Here is a 15,292-nt window from a genome sequence, read left to right as displayed (position 1 = left end):
TTGCCAGTGTGAGACCTTCCAGAGCTTTCTTTCCCTCTGCCCTACCGACAGGTCATGTTTCAGATCACAGTTTTTCCATCTGTGCAGGTCTCAGTGTAAGGACAAAACAGAGCACCATCCCAAGTCAATGCACTGATGGGAAATTATTGTTATTTTTAATCCACTAAGATTTGGGGTTGTTTGTTACTGAGGCCTAAGTGATCCTCTCCTGACTGATACACCCTGAACATATGTGATCTGTGACCCCTTGGGAATCCTGAGTGCTGTAGACCTTTTATGGCAGTACCCCACTCATGGTACTCTTTCTAGGGTCAGTCACACAACCTTCTGATTTTCTATCCTGATAGGTGCCTGGGAGGTCAAGATGTGGAAATAGAGTATTTGGTGGACTGCTACCAGTAGTGAACAAGACTGGCCTCATGAATCTTATATTTTAGTGAGTTGAGTCAGACAAACAGACATCTGTATACCAGATAGAACTAGTGCTATAGAGAAAAAACACAGCAGGATAAGGAAGCTAGAAAGGGTCAGGATGAGGGAGAGTGTTGCTGTCTTACACAGTGTGGTTAGGGGAAGTCTCACTGGGGTGGAGACCTGAGGGAAGGGAGCCACGTAAATATGGGGTATCCTAAAAATGTATGCACACTTTAACCTCTGGTGGCTCAGTTTTTTGAAAATTAAATATTTAATCAACAACACTGCCTTTATAATTATTCAAAGTGTGTGTATACATTTTTGGGGACACCTATATTTGGAGAAAGCAAATGTGGGAATACTTGGCGAGTTCAGGGAGCGCTAAGAAGGCCAGCGTGGCTGATGTGGAGGAGAGGACAGTAAAAGCTGCAGGAGGAGTCAGAAAAGGGAGAGGCAGGTTTTGTAGATAAATGTAGGGACACAGGATTTTATTTGAAGTAAGCTGGGGGGCAGAATTGGGAACAGGCATGGCATTGCTTATATTTTAAAAGGGTTCCTCTGGTTCCATTATGTATTGTGTTTTCATGAAGAGTCCTGTACTTATGGCCATGGTCCAGGTAAGAAACCTGAGGTTCAGAGAGGTTAAGACCTTGCTCAGGTTTACACGGCTGGTGAGCAGCAAAGCAGGGCCTCCCAGTTCGCGTTATCTGACTGCAGAACTGAGCCCTTGTCCACCGGCTGGGCTTATCCCAGTCCCTTCCTGTTCTCTTTGGCTTTGGAAAACCTGTCTAAATTTGGAGTAGCAACACTGTCTCAATACTGTAGTCTTCTTCACTGTTGACTTAAGTCCGTCTTTCCCCGATGCATCCCCTCCGATGTGAGAGCTTGCTCCTAGAGCTCCGACTGGGCTCCTCCTGTTTGCTGCTCCCACACACCTGTTGTTCATGAAGGGGCTGTAGTGCGAGCCCAGGACCACCTGGCCTTTCTGTTCTTTCCTTGGCTTGCAACCAGGGATGCGAACCTGTGTCCGAAACCCAACTCGACCCACTTTCTGGGTGATGTCATGCAAAGCCTCCCTTTCTCCTTTTAGATATTGAGAGCAAAGTTATCAAGGAAGAATGCGCTGAAGAGAATGTGACCTTTAACTTGAAAGCCAAAGGGGATGAGATGAAGATCGGCTGTTCCACAATTGAAGAATCTGAATCCATAGGTACAGACCTGCTCATGAGAGTCAAGGAGGGTGGTTTGGGTGCGTTCAATCAGCAAATATGAGTTGATCACCTCCTACGTGCCAAGACCTGTTCCAGGCAGTGAGGGACCCCTGATGGTGGAGGTAGAAACAGTCTGTGGCCTCAGGGAGCTTTCTATCTGCTAGGGAGATCAGACATTAAATAAATACTCTCACGAGACTGCAGTATCGAGAGCTTCCGTCTCCAGTGCAGCAGCTACTGGCCACATCTGGTCACTGAGCACTTGGAATGTGGCAGAGCTGTACATGTGAAATACATGCCAATTCCAAAAGCGTGGTGAAAAAAAAGAAAGAAAAGGATGTGAAATATCTTATTAATAGTTGTTTATATTGATTGCATGTCGAAATGTTGTTTTGCATGTGCGTTAAAAATTATTATAATTCATTTCACCTCTTTTTTCCCTTTTCTAAAATGTCACCACTAGAAAATTTAAAATCACACATGTGGCTCCTACTGTACTTCCAGTGACAGTGCCAATTTGTATCGGTGTTGGCAAGCTTTCCCTGTAGAGGGCTGGTTGGTAATTGTTCTAGGCGTTGAGGGCACTACAATCTCTGTCCCAATTACTCAACTCTGCCGTCATAGTGCAAAGGCATTCATAGACAATACGTAAAGGAATGCGTGTGGCTCTGTTGCAATACAACTTTTATTTAGGAAAAACAAAACCCAAGCAATGGCTCGATTGGCTTGTTGGCCATTGTCAGCCACCCCCTGATCTACTAGTATTGCTCTCTGAAGGGCATAGGGGGCAGGCCTAGGACACAACTCTGCCGTCATAGTGCAAAGGCATTCATAGACAACACGTAAAGGAATGCGCGTGGCTCTGTTGCAAACAACTTTTATTTAGGAAAAACAACAAAAATCCCCCGAGCAATGGCTCAGTTGGCTTAGCCACCCCCTGATCTACTAGTATTGCTCTCTGAAGGGCATAGGGGGCAGGCCTAGGACACATCCCTGGAGACCATCAACATTGAGACCACCCAAGAGACTGAATGAGAATAACCAAAAATGTGGGCGGGGACGTTAGTTCCCACTGCTGAGTCAAACTGTCTCTTAAAAGTACAAATTCAAATTTATTTTGTAAATTTCTCCAGGTGATAGCTCCTCGGGATTTTTTTTTTTTTTATGGTTCTGCTGAGAGTCACCTGGAAATCCACTGGTGTGTCAATCCTCAGAGCAGGCCAGTGACGGTGCAGAGATGTACAGGGTACTAAAGCATACATGTGTCGGGCCATCTGTGATACGTACTGAGCAAACGATTCCTTTTTATTTTTTATTTTTTTGCCCTTGGGGGACTTGCAGGAACCACTGGCGTGGCTTTTGTCTCCTTTGCGGGTATGGAGTCTGTGATCGATGAGAGCTTCTTCCAAGACCCTCAGACCCCCTTGACCAACTCCAAGAGGAAGCTGAAGATGAATTCTCGCATCATAGGGGGCATCATGACGGGGGAGAAGAAAGATGGGTTCTCTGACCCAGTCATCTACACCCTGGAGAACATCGAGGTTTGTGAAGAGGTCCTCACTGGGGCCCCACCTACCCATTGACAGGCTTGACTCTCATTTCTCATTGGAACCCAATGACTAGCAACGCCAGCCCATTCTCGAAGAATGAGCCCTTCTAACTTCTTTTTGTTTCTAAATCTTCACCGGAGGATTTTAGAGAAAGAGGAAATGGGAGAAAGAGAGAGAGAGATAAAGGTGAGAGAGGAATATCAATCAGTTGCCTCCCATAACATGCCCTGACCAGGGATCAAACCCAAAACTTAGGTATGTGCCCCGACCAGGAATCGAACCCGAAACCTTTTAGTGTGCAGGATGATGCTCCAATCAACTGAGCCGCCAGGCCAGGGCAGAGCTCTTCTCTTTCTATGAGGTGTTCTTCCTTTCCTCAACGAGTGACATTTAGTTCAGATGATGTAACATTGACGCAAGAACATACACGTGGACTTTATTTACATTAGCTATGACCAAGCCAGAGGTAGAGACAGGTCTGGCACCCAAGACATTGCTTTTCATCACTGCACTTTGAAATATCAGCATTCCCTACATAACATCCCTGCATCTTCTTGCCCCAAATGACTCTTAAGTGATCACATTGAATCCATTCAAGAGGGGCTCTCAGGTGACCAAGAACCTTTGCATTTTCAGCCAAAGCAGAAGTTTGAGAGGCCCATCTGTGTTTCCTGGAGCACAGACGTGGGGAGCGGTAGGTGGACACCATCTGGCTGTGTGGTCCTTGAAGCTTCAGAGATGTATACCGTCTGCAGCTGTAATCGACTGGCGAACCTGGCCATCATCATGGCTTCCGGGGAGCTCACGGTCAGTGCTGACACTTGGTGCTCTGGTTCCCTGCTCCTGATTGGGAAACATTGACTAAGCATCTGTGTGTGCCCCTCATGGTGTGTGTTATGTGAGTGAGTCGTGGGGACAGAGGGAATTCGTGGTCTGCTTGGGAAGCCATGACATTCATATATCAAATGAGAAATGACCCTAAATAGGTGCAGGCACAATACCAATCACAGATTCCATTTAATGAGCACCTACTATGTACTGGACCCTTTGTTTTAACTTGTTAGTTTTAGACCCATTTTATAGGATGGGAGACTGAGGCTCAGTAGTCTGCCTAGTCATGAAGCTTGTAATTGGTAGAGGTGGGATTTGAACTCAGGACAATTTGGATCCAGAGGTCTCTTTCCACTAAATTATGCAAATGGTGTAAGAGGCTGTGGGACTTCAGATGTATCAGTGAGAGCTGGTGATCGATCAGGAAGGAAATAGAGTATGTAATGAGACTTGGTGAATGGGTAGATTTGATACAGAGGAAAGACAACCTCCTTAGTGCTGTGGTGAGTATCCTTGCCTATCATGCCAGATCTGAGGTTCAATTTTCTGCCAGGAGGGCCTTGAATGCTATTTAGAGAAATATAATGCATAGGACTTAAGAGAATCAGATCCCAAGCAAGACAGACCTAGTTTTAAGTCCTGTCTGTATCACGTCCTGGCTGTGTTTCCTTGGGCAAATCACTTAGCCTCTCTGAGCCTGAACCCAGTTCTTTCATCTCAAAATTGAGAATAAGAAAAAAATGATGACAGCTAACACTTCCACAGCACGTCATATGCTTGTGGCACAGTTGTGAGTAATTGCAGTATTTTCACTGAATGCTTCTAAAATCTTAAAGCAATCCTATAAGGCAGTGGTCGGCAAACTGCGGCGCGCGAGCCACATGCGGCTCTTTGGCCCCTTGAGTTGGCCACGAAGTTTCAATCGCACTGTACGTGCGTGCCCGCACGTGGTATTTTGTGGAAGAGCCACACTCAAGGGGCCGCAGTTTGCCGACCACTGCTATAAGGTACTTACTATTAGTATCCCCTTTTGAACAGATGAAGAAACTAAGGCACAGAGCAATTAAGTGTCTTGTTCAAGCTCATACAACTAGAAACCAGCAGAATTGTAGACCATTTTCTTAGCTACGGGGTCACCATGTTGTCAAGAGGAGCTCATGAGGTGGTGCCTGGCACACCGTTACACATCTTTGATACACAGAGGACACTCAAATAAGTTTAAAATTAGTCTAAAATGGTTGATGAATAATGGTTAATGGGAAGGACGCAGCTTGTCATTTCCACTCCCGGAAGCTGGCATCTCTGAACATGTATGCATCAGTCCTGGTTCAGTGCAGGAAGTAGGAACCCCTCTAGGTATTTCAAGCAGGAGGGGATTGAACACAGGGACCTGGGTGCTCCCCGGAAGGGATGGAGCAGTTGAAGTCAGGGAGCTGCCACTTGGATTTTGGCTTTGGGATCACCCCTCTGCCGCTGCAATCAGAAGATAAAAATGGCTGCTGTCAGGCCGCCCCATCCATTGGAATTAAAAACTGGACAGTTGGAATGTGGTGTCCAGCCACAGCTCACTCCTGACTGCAGAAAGCTTGTATCTGTCTTCGCAGACTTCCATGCAGGCATCGCATGGGAGAACCTGATTGACATCCAGGACTTTAGCCCCAAGAGATTCTGGGAAGTGTAGTTTGTAGACAACCTGCCCTAGTAATATGTGGGTGGGGTATGGGACAGGGTGGGAATGGGTGCTGATGGATGCTTATAGATGCCAAAGAATGACGATGGACAATAGCTAGTTTACTCTGATGTCAGAGGAAGAAAAGTTCCCCAAGCTCTTTCTGCCCAAGTCAGGAGTCTGTATCATTCCTTTTCCTGCCCAGGAGCATGTTTCTCTGTTTGAGTGGGGTATCTTTTTCCTGACAGATGGACTTCTCCTTGTACGTCATTAGCCTCATGGGCATGATCATCTCCCTGGTGTGTCTCCTCTTGGCCATCGCCACTTTCCTGCTGTGTCGTGCCATCCGCAACCGCAACACCTACCTCCACCTGCACCTCTGCGTGTGCCTCTTCTTGGCCAAGTTTCTCTTCCTCACCGGTGTAGACAAGACCAACAACCAGGTCTCATATCCCTCAGGCTGGGCCCCCCCTCCAGCCCCATGATCTCCGCATCTGCCTCTGCTCATCCATACCCAACTCCCTCTATAGTAGTTCCTGCCTCAGGACCTTTGCACATGCTATGCCCTCTTCATAGTACTCATCCTCCAGTACCTCATCTGGTTGACTCCTTCTTATAATTGGTCTCAGTTTAAAATCATCTCCCTGACCATATTATATATTGTGGCGGACGGTCCCTCCTCTTACTCTTTAAACCATCGGTTCTCGCCTGGGATGATTCTGCCCCCTTGGAGGACACTTAGCACTATCTGGAGACATTATTGGCTGTCACCACTGAGAGAGGGTACCGCTGGCATCTCGTGGGCTGAGGCCAGGGAGGCTGCCACGCACAGGACAGCGCCCCCCAAGACAGAAAATAACCTGGCAACAGCATTACAGCTGTCAATACGGCTACAGCTGGGAAACTCAGCTTACCACTCCATGTTGCATTCCTTCCCAGCTCTTACTTGAAACCATATTGATTATTTATCATTTTATTGTGTATCTACTTTTGCCAGTAGACTGTGTGCCCTGTGAGAGCAAGAACTTGGGCCCGTTGACCCCCAGAACTGTGCCCGAAACAAAGGAGGCTCTCGGAGTTTTCCCCAAAGCAGCACTATGGACCATTCTTTGTGCAGAGCTACCCCTCTCCCTGCGGGATGTTTGGCTGCCCAGTCCCTTCGGGAACTAAATGCTGGTAGTTGCACCCCACTCCCATCATGAGGCCAGCATTGGGCAAGCTTCTATAAAGACCCAGATAGGATACAGTCGGCCTTACAGATCCTACAATTTCTGCTGCAACTACTCAAATCTGCTGTTTTGGTCTGAAAACAGCCACAGAGGATACATACATGGGTGTGGCTGTGTGCCCATGAAACGTTATTTATAAAACAGGCAGCCAGTCCAGTGGCTGCAGTTCGTGAACCTCCCCCCCCCCACCCCCATATCTTTAGTCATTCCCTAAAGTAGGGTGATCATCTACCCATTTTTACCCCAAATGCTCCCAGGGTTAGCCTCGACAGTCACATGTCCTGGGAAAACTCAGTCCCAGGCAAACCAGGATGAGTGGTCACCCTCCCGCAGGGAGGGCACAGCCCATGATGGAGACTCATAAATATTTGTGGAATGAATGAATGAAGGAATGAATGAATGAGTCATGTTTGGGGAATGCCCGTAAAGTGGTCCCTCTCCTGCCCTCGTCCTCTGAACCCGGCCCTTGGGAGGGGCGGGGAGTCCTGAGAGCACACGCTTCTCCTCTCAGATAGGCTGCGCCATCATCGCGGGCTTCCTGCACTACCTTTTCCTCGCCTGCTTCTTCTGGATGCTGGTGGAGGCCGTGATGCTGTTCCTCATGGTCAGGAACCTGAAGGTGGTGAATTACTTCAACTCCCGCAATGTCAAGATGCAGTATCTCTGTGCCTTTGGCTACGGGCTCCCAGGGCTGGTGGTGGTTGTCTCGGCCAGCGTGCAGCCGCAGGGCTACGGGATGCATAATCGGTAAGTGGCATCCCCCCCCTCCCTGAAGGCCCTGCTGCCAGGGTTCATGGTGATAATGACATGAACCACAAGAAGAGCAAGGACATGATCAGGAGCATGGCTACTGTTCAGTGCACTTTTTGTACAGCGATGCTCTCTGGTTGCCGTGTACAGCAGCACAGGTTGCGCAGGCACGAATCCAGGAGCTCCTGTTAGCGCTGGAGTCTAGGTAAATGGCGGTGATGTGAACAGTGGACTTGACTGTACAGTTTTGTTTTAATTCTAACCTGAGGATATTTTTTTAAATTGATTTTAGAGAGAGAGGAAGAGGGTGGGGGAGAGAGAGAGAGAGAAACATTGATGTGAGAGAGAGAGAGAGAGCAATCAATTACCTCCCATACACGCCCCGACCAGGGATCGAACCCACAAGCTAGGGATGTGTCCTGACCTGGGATCGAACCTGCAGCCTTTTGGTGTATGGGATGATGCTCCAACCAACAGAGCCACCGATCAGGGCGTGGTTGTACAGTTTTAAAATCATGGACTCTGGAGCCAACCTTCTTGGGTTTGAGTTTTGGCTCCACTGCCTCCTAGTGGTGCCTCCATGTCCTCACCTGTACAGTGGGGGCGAATAGCAGTGCTGACATCATGGTGCTGCTGCGAGGGTTAAATGAGTTATTATCTGCAAAACACCTAATACAGGGTCTGGCACAGAGTCAAGCATTATTCATGTCGCGGTTAGCATCACTGTTATGATATTGTCTGTTTTAAGTGAGGTGTGTTTGCCACGTTTCTATGCGAGATCATTTTAGGCAGTATGCTGGTAAGTACTCCTTTTAAATAGTATTTATTTTGTAGGTAATTAGGAAAAAAAATGGCCAGAATACCAAACTCATGATTTCACAGACACAATTTGTGTAAGTAAAAGACGGAGTCCACTTTGAGGAAAAAAATCAGGTGAATTCTAGGACAAGGCGTAGGTGGACAGGGCAGAGACGGTAACTCGCCGTGTTATTTCCTTTAGTTCTCCGACAGGCCCTGGGCAGTGCTGCTCCTTTAATTTACAGACGAGGACATGCACTCAGAAAACCTTCCCCCCCAGGACAGTGAGAGGGGGGCATGTGAGGACCTGGATCTGGGTCTTTCCAATCCCAGGGTCTCTGCTTATCATCCCATGCTGTAGGCGCTCTGCTGAGCAGTGTTTGGGGGGTTCAGTGATCCGGGTTTCCTCCCTGCCTGGTTTCTACTTCAGGTGAGGTAATAGGAAAAGGTGTGAGGAAAAGGAATTCGTACTCAGTGAGCACCCATCATAGCCTAAACCCCATCAGCTTTGCTACCCTATTACCTCTGGTGCTTCCCAACAAACATCCCGTGTTAAATCTAAGCGTCTCCATCATGTACAGGATACATCGTACCTGTGCTGCTGTGCATGGCAGCCCGAGACCACACACACATAGAGTAACAGCTTAATAAGTGTCAAGATGCAGTATCTCTGTGCCTTTGGCTACGGGCTCCCAGGGCTGGTGGTGGTTGTCTCGGCCAGCGTGCAGCCGCAGGGCTACGGGATGCATAATCGGTAAGTGGCATCCCCCCCCTCCCTGAAGGCCCTGCTGCCAGGGTTCATGGTGATAATGACATGAACCACAAGAAGAGCAAGGACATGATCAGGAGCATGGCTACTGTTCAGTGCACTTTTTGTACAGCGATGCTCTCTGGTTGCCGTGTACAGCAGCACAGGTTGCGCAGGCACGAATCCAGGAGCTCCTGTTAGCGCTGGAGTCTAGGTAAATGGCAGTGATGTGAACAGTGGACTTGACTGTACAGTTTTGTTTTAATTCTAACCTGAGGATATTTTTTTTAATTGATTTTAGAGAGAAAGGAAAAGGGCAAGAGAGAGAGAGAGAGAGAGAGAGAGAGAGAGAGAGAGAGAGAGAGAAACATTGATGTGAGAGAGAAATAGCAATCAATTGCCTCCCATACACGCCCTGACCAGGGATCGAACCCACAAGCTAGGGATGTGCCCTGACCTGGAATCGAACCTGCAGCCTTTTGGTGTATGGGATGATGCTCCAACCAACGGAGCCACCCAGTCAGGGCGTGGTTGTACAGTTTTAAAATCATGGACTCTGCCAAGCTTCTTCTTGGGTTTGAGTTTTGGCTCCACTGCCTCCTAGTGGTGCCTCCATGTCCTCACCTGTACAGTGGGGGCGAATAGCAGTGCTGACATCATGGTGCTGCTGCGAGGGTTAAACGAGTTATTATCTGCAAAACACCTAATACAGGGTCTGGCACAGAGTCAAGCATTATTCATGTCACGGTTAGCATCACTGTTACGATGGTGTCTGTTTTAACTGAGGTGTGTTTACCACATTTCTATGCGAGGTCATTTTAGGCAGGATGCTGGTAAGTACTCATTTTAAAAAGTATTTATTTTGTAGGTAATTAGAAAAAAAATGGCCAGAATACCAAACTCATGATTTCACAGACACGATTTGTGTAAGTAAAAGACTGAGTCCACTTTGAGGAAAAAATCAGGTGAATTCTAGGACAAGGCGTAGGTGGACAGGGCAGAGATGGTAACTCGCCGTGTTATTCCCTTTAGTTCTCCGACAGGCCCTGGGCAGTGCTGCTCCTTTAATTTACAGACGAGGACATGCACTCAGAAAACCTTCCCCCCCAGGACAGTGAGAGGGGGGCATGTGAGGACCTGGATCTGGGTCTTTCCAATCCCGGGGTCTCTGCTTATCACCCCGTGCTGTAGGCGCTCTGCTGAGCCGTGTTTGGGGGGTTCAGTGATCCGGGTTTCCTCCCTGCCTGGTTTCTACTTCAGGTGAGGTCATAGGATAAGGGGTGAGGAAAAGGAATTCATACTCAGTGAGCACCCATCATAGCCTAAACCCTATCAGCTTTACGATTCTATTACCTCTGGTGCTTCCCAACAAACATCCCGTGTTAAATCTAAGCGTCTCCATCATGTACAGGATACATCGTACCTGTGCTGCTGTGCATGGCAGCCCGAGACCACACACACATAGAGTAACAGCTTAATAAGTGATAGCTGCAGAGGAAAGCGGGGCTCAGGACAGTTGCAGAAATTGCCCGGGTCACATAACTAGGAAGTGTCCAAGCTGAGTGCAGGCCTGACTGTTCTGTCAGGAGATGGTGACCATGCAAGGCTGCCAGGAGGAAGTGCCTCCTGCTGGTGGAGGTAGGATAAGCCCCGGCACAGACCAGAGGCTGATGGCATCTGAAAGCTGGAAAGTTCAGGGAAGGCTTCCTGGAGGAGGCAGGATCTGGGTCTTAAAAGCTCCGCTGGAAGGTACGCAGCAAAGAGGAAAGGGGGTAGCAACATGGATGAGGACGAAAGTTTGCCCACGGGGGAGAGCTTGAGGTGTGTTTGAAGAACAGGTGGACTGGGCTGGGAGAAGGCTGGGGGAGACTGGGGTGGGCATGGAATTTGGACAACACCTGTAGGTGGTCTGGGAAAGTTTGGGGAAGGAAGGAGTCATTGACAAGGATTTGAGATGATCTCAGGAAGCACTAGGAAGGGGGTGGGGAAGTGAGACCGGGAGGAGAAGGAGCGCACACAGAGTGAATTCAGGAGCAGGTCCTGCTGTGGGTCACCGGGTTTAATACCAAAGGTACCAAGAGGAGACCATGCAGGGTGTGCACCACCGTTATCCCACCCGAGGGTGAGGGAGGTGGCATATTTACCCACCAACTCCCTCCCATCAGCCGTTGGTTGGGGGCTGCTCCCAGGAGAACAGCCTCCAGCGCTTTTAGTCTGATGCCCTGAGGCCGGCAGGCAGAGAAGCAGCACCAATAGGGAAATAGCCAGTATTTGCGTAAGTGGTCGTTCCTGACAGGGTGTGGACGGCCTCTTCTCAGGTTGCAAACATTTTCCTGCCTTTATTATTCTGCTACTGGAGACTCAGTGCCAGGAAAGACCATGTGGCTGTGAAACTTGACTACCAGGGCGGTAGAGCTCTATTGTTTGAGGAGACCAAGTTTAGAGCCATAGAAAACCTGCCCTCTAACAAAGTCCCGTGTCCTATCATAGGTTGGCATTTTGTTAAGATTCCTATGACCACATAACCCTTTTTTTAGTTCCCTGCTTTTGGAGGAGACCAAGTTTAGAGCCATAGAAAACCTGCCCTCCAACAAAGTGCCCGTGTCCTATCACTAGGTTGGCGTTTTGTTAAGATTCCTGTGGCCACATAACCCTTTTTTTAGTTCCCTGCTTTTCTTACTTTACAACCCATGAAGACAAAGAACATGAAGTCAAGAAAAAGCAGTCTGGGACAAACACCACACTTGTTTTTCTCATAGAGATGTTGTTGTTGTTGTTTTTTCATAAGAGCAGGAGAGAGCAAGCATATTCCCTTCCTCTACTACTTAAGTGCAATTCTCACTGGAATCTCCAAGAAGGACATTAAAAACCTCAGCCAGAATCAAATAAAACCATGCACAGTTTTTACATATAGATAATAATTTTGAATGATGGATGTTTTTGTTCCAGAAAGAATCTGTCCATCTCCTCATAGCCCGGGCCATACCTTCGTAAATGTGCTTATTTTGTTCCAGAAAGAATCTGTCCATCTCCTCATAGCCTGGGCCATACCTTCGTAAATGCGCTTATAAAGAGCAGCATAATCCGCCACAGAAAGCCAAGCTATTCCTCTGTACTATTAAACTCAACAGAGAACTCCATACGCAGCCACGGGAGGCATAAGCAATTATCTCGGAAAATGGAAAGGTTTCGAATCTTTGCGTGACCTCTACCGGTCCACACAGTTGTCCGTTCACTGCACGCAGTTATACAGTGACCAGTTCATAGCAGGAAAAGCCATACACATATTTAGTAAGGCCAACCTTGCATTCATCAAAAGCTACTTGGCACTCCCCAGGCTTTCTGTGAAGAGTTAGCTTTGCAGAGCACAGGGAGATGAAAGAGCAAAGGAGACCGTCCGTCCCCACTTTGTCCAAGACTAAAGCCAGTCAACCACCAAAACTGCTGAGGATGCGACAGTCTCACATCCTCCAATCTCTCTGTAGAGTTTCAAAAGGAAAGATCAATTTAATTGAATGACTGTGTTTGTGCTATTGCTAGGGGGAAAGGGAGACAGGCGTATCACTGCTAATTGACCATTCAGAGGAAATCATAAAACAATTATAGCTACTATGGAGTAATTCAGGAGATCGAAGGAAGTGATTAAAAGGGCTTTATCTAATAGAAGTATATTATAAACTCTGATTCCCTAATTATCTGTCATACCCCATATGGATCACTGTGAACAAAATGGAATGTTCTCTTACAGCTCATACAACCCCAAGTAACCTGAAAGTCTTATATTTGCCAGTGGTCATAGCAGTCAATTGCCTAAATAGGCCAGATTTCCCTGGATTCCAGGAACTAGACTGCCCGTCATTACAGCACAGGATGCAATCCAACATATGCATGTGGTATACACACTGGAAGTGGGTGGGTTTTGGAAATCCAGCATACATTTGGAGTATCATGTCAGTATGTTTCCGGAGAATGTGTAGATGTCATTTGTAAACCAGAAAAGCGTAGTATGCTCTCATGTTGTAACGCGTGGTTTATGTTTTGACTGTGGAGGTGCATATTTAATAAAGACAGCATAGAGATAAAAGATTTCTATATATTATGAAATGATTACCACAGTAATCTAGTTAACACCCATCCCCTCACACAGTTACACACTTTTTACTTGTGAGGAGAACTTTTAACAGGTACTTTTCTAGCAACTTTAAAATAGACAACATTATGAACTACAGTCACCATGCTATACACTACATCCCAGGACTAGTTAATTTTATAACTGAAAGCTTGCCTCTTTTGACCTCCTTCACCCATTTCTCCTATCCCCACCCTCTGGCAACCATCTACTGTTCTCTGTATCTGTGAGCTTGTTTTTTCCCCCTTAAGATTCCACATATAAGTGACGTCATTAATCTTTCTCTGACTGACTTATCTCACTTAATATAATGCCCTCAGGTTTCATCTCTTGTTTTTTCCCCCTTAAGATTCCACATATAAGTGACATCATTCATCTTTCTCTGACTTATCTCACTTAGTATAATGCCCTCAGGTTTCATCCGTGTTGCTGCAAATGGCAAGATCCTTTCCTTCAACAAATAGTTATGGAATGCCGTGTCCATAGCAGCTCTGGGTATTCAGAGATGAACAAACATTCAAGGTCTAACTTCTCAAGCAGCTCATGGTCTAGTAGGGGAAGACGGGCAATTGGCCAGTCAACAAGCTGAACATGATCTTATGATCCAAATACTAGTAGATGCCATAAAAAAAGGCAGCAAGCTTTGCCAGAGCGGGACCAGGAGTAGGGACAGTGTACTTAGTAAGGAATAGTCAGGAGTGGCTTCTCAGAGGAGGTGATGTTTGAGCTGACATTTGAATGACAAGGTGCGCCATGGAGAGTCCTGAAAAGAGGGGAAAGGGATGACAAAGGTTACGCAATGAGAATGGCCTCTCCCCACGGCACGAGGTGAACATTTCAGGAACATTTAGTCAGGAAGAAGGTCAGAAAGAGGACTTGCTAGAGTCCAAAGAAAACTGAAATGCCACCTGCCCCATCATGAGATACTTTTTAATCTCCGTCTCACCTCCCAATTTTCTGCACTCGGCGGGGCTGGAGTAATTAACTTGAAGGGCAAGACTGACGAAAGCACTGATTCCTCCTCCTGTTTCTCTCCACAGCTGCTGGTTGAATACCGAGACAGGGTTTATCTGGAGTTTCCTGGGGCCGGTTTGCACAATCATACTGGTAAGCAAATTGCTTGGTGCTGTGGGTTCTGGAGGAGGGACCTGAACCGAGGGGCCAGTGGAGGTTGCAGAGCTGAGGTCACGTGCTTGGTGCTGTGGGTTCTGGAGGAGGGACCTGAACCAAGGGGTCAGGGAGTGCCAGTGGAGGTTGCAGAGCTGAGGTCACATATTCCTCTCCCTTCTGATCCTTGATTCTTGAGATTTCCAAGTTGGAATGTAATATCTTCGACTCGTGATTTCTTTTTTTTTTAATGCAGCATGCCAATCCCCTGGGAGGGACCACAGTCTTCTTTGTCCTTTGCGTTTCAGTAAAATGGGTCTCTTAATCTCTTCTGAGCACAGGTGTTGAATGAAAGAAAAGGTCGAAGGTTTTTCTCAGCTTTATTGAAGTATAATTGGCATAAAAACTATAAGTTTACGGTGAACAACTTGAAATTTTGACTTATGTATATCTTGTAAAATGATCACCTCCATCAAGGTAATTAACATTTCTATCACCTCACATAGTTACCATTTTTTCCCTTTTTTAAGTTAAATTTGTTGCCCTCACATTGGTTGTTCTATATGTAAATTTCAGGTGTATTATTATAACCTGACATTTGGTGTACTCTATTGCATGCTCACCACCAAAAGTCTAGTTTCTTTTCATTACCATGGATTTGTCCCCCTTTACCCAATTTGCTCTCCCTCCCACCCTTCTTACCCTCTGGTAACTACCGTTCTGTTATCATAGAGTTTGTTTTTGTTTTGTTTTGCTGGTTGGTTACTCTTGTTTTATGTTCTACCTACTAGAGGCCCAATGCACAAAATTCATGCAAGTGGCTCAGCCCTTGCAGCCCCGGCTTCATCCGGAAGGT

General features: G+C 47.0%; 1 protein-coding gene across 1 annotated transcript in view; it reads left to right on the top strand.

The window, feature by feature from the left end:
* ADGRE1 (adhesion G protein-coupled receptor E1) overlaps positions 1 to 14,650 on the top strand; it is a 45,405-nt gene extending 30,755 nt beyond the window's left edge. The window contains exons 14-21 of the mRNA XM_014530262.1: positions 1,505 to 1,624; positions 2,967 to 3,166; positions 3,812 to 3,982; positions 5,924 to 6,118; positions 7,416 to 7,565; positions 9,121 to 9,206; positions 14,370 to 14,499; positions 14,583 to 14,650. Of these exons, the coding sequence (XP_014385748.1) occupies positions 1,505 to 1,624; positions 2,967 to 3,166; positions 3,812 to 3,982; positions 5,924 to 6,118; positions 7,416 to 7,565; positions 9,121 to 9,206; positions 14,370 to 14,481 (1,034 nt within the window). The 3' untranslated portion in view covers positions 14,482 to 14,499; positions 14,583 to 14,650. The remainder of the gene's footprint in view (positions 1 to 1,504; positions 1,625 to 2,966; positions 3,167 to 3,811; positions 3,983 to 5,923; positions 6,119 to 7,415; positions 7,566 to 9,120; positions 9,207 to 14,369; positions 14,500 to 14,582) is intronic.
* Positions 14,651 to 15,292: the final 642 nt, after the last annotated feature.

Source organism: Myotis brandtii, unplaced genomic scaffold (assembly GCF_000412655.1).
Source record: "Myotis brandtii unplaced genomic scaffold, ASM41265v1 scaffold729, whole genome shotgun sequence".
Taxonomy (NCBI): Eukaryota; Metazoa; Chordata; class Mammalia; order Chiroptera; family Vespertilionidae; genus Myotis; species Myotis brandtii.
This window is presented reverse-complemented; position numbering and strand designations above follow the sequence as displayed.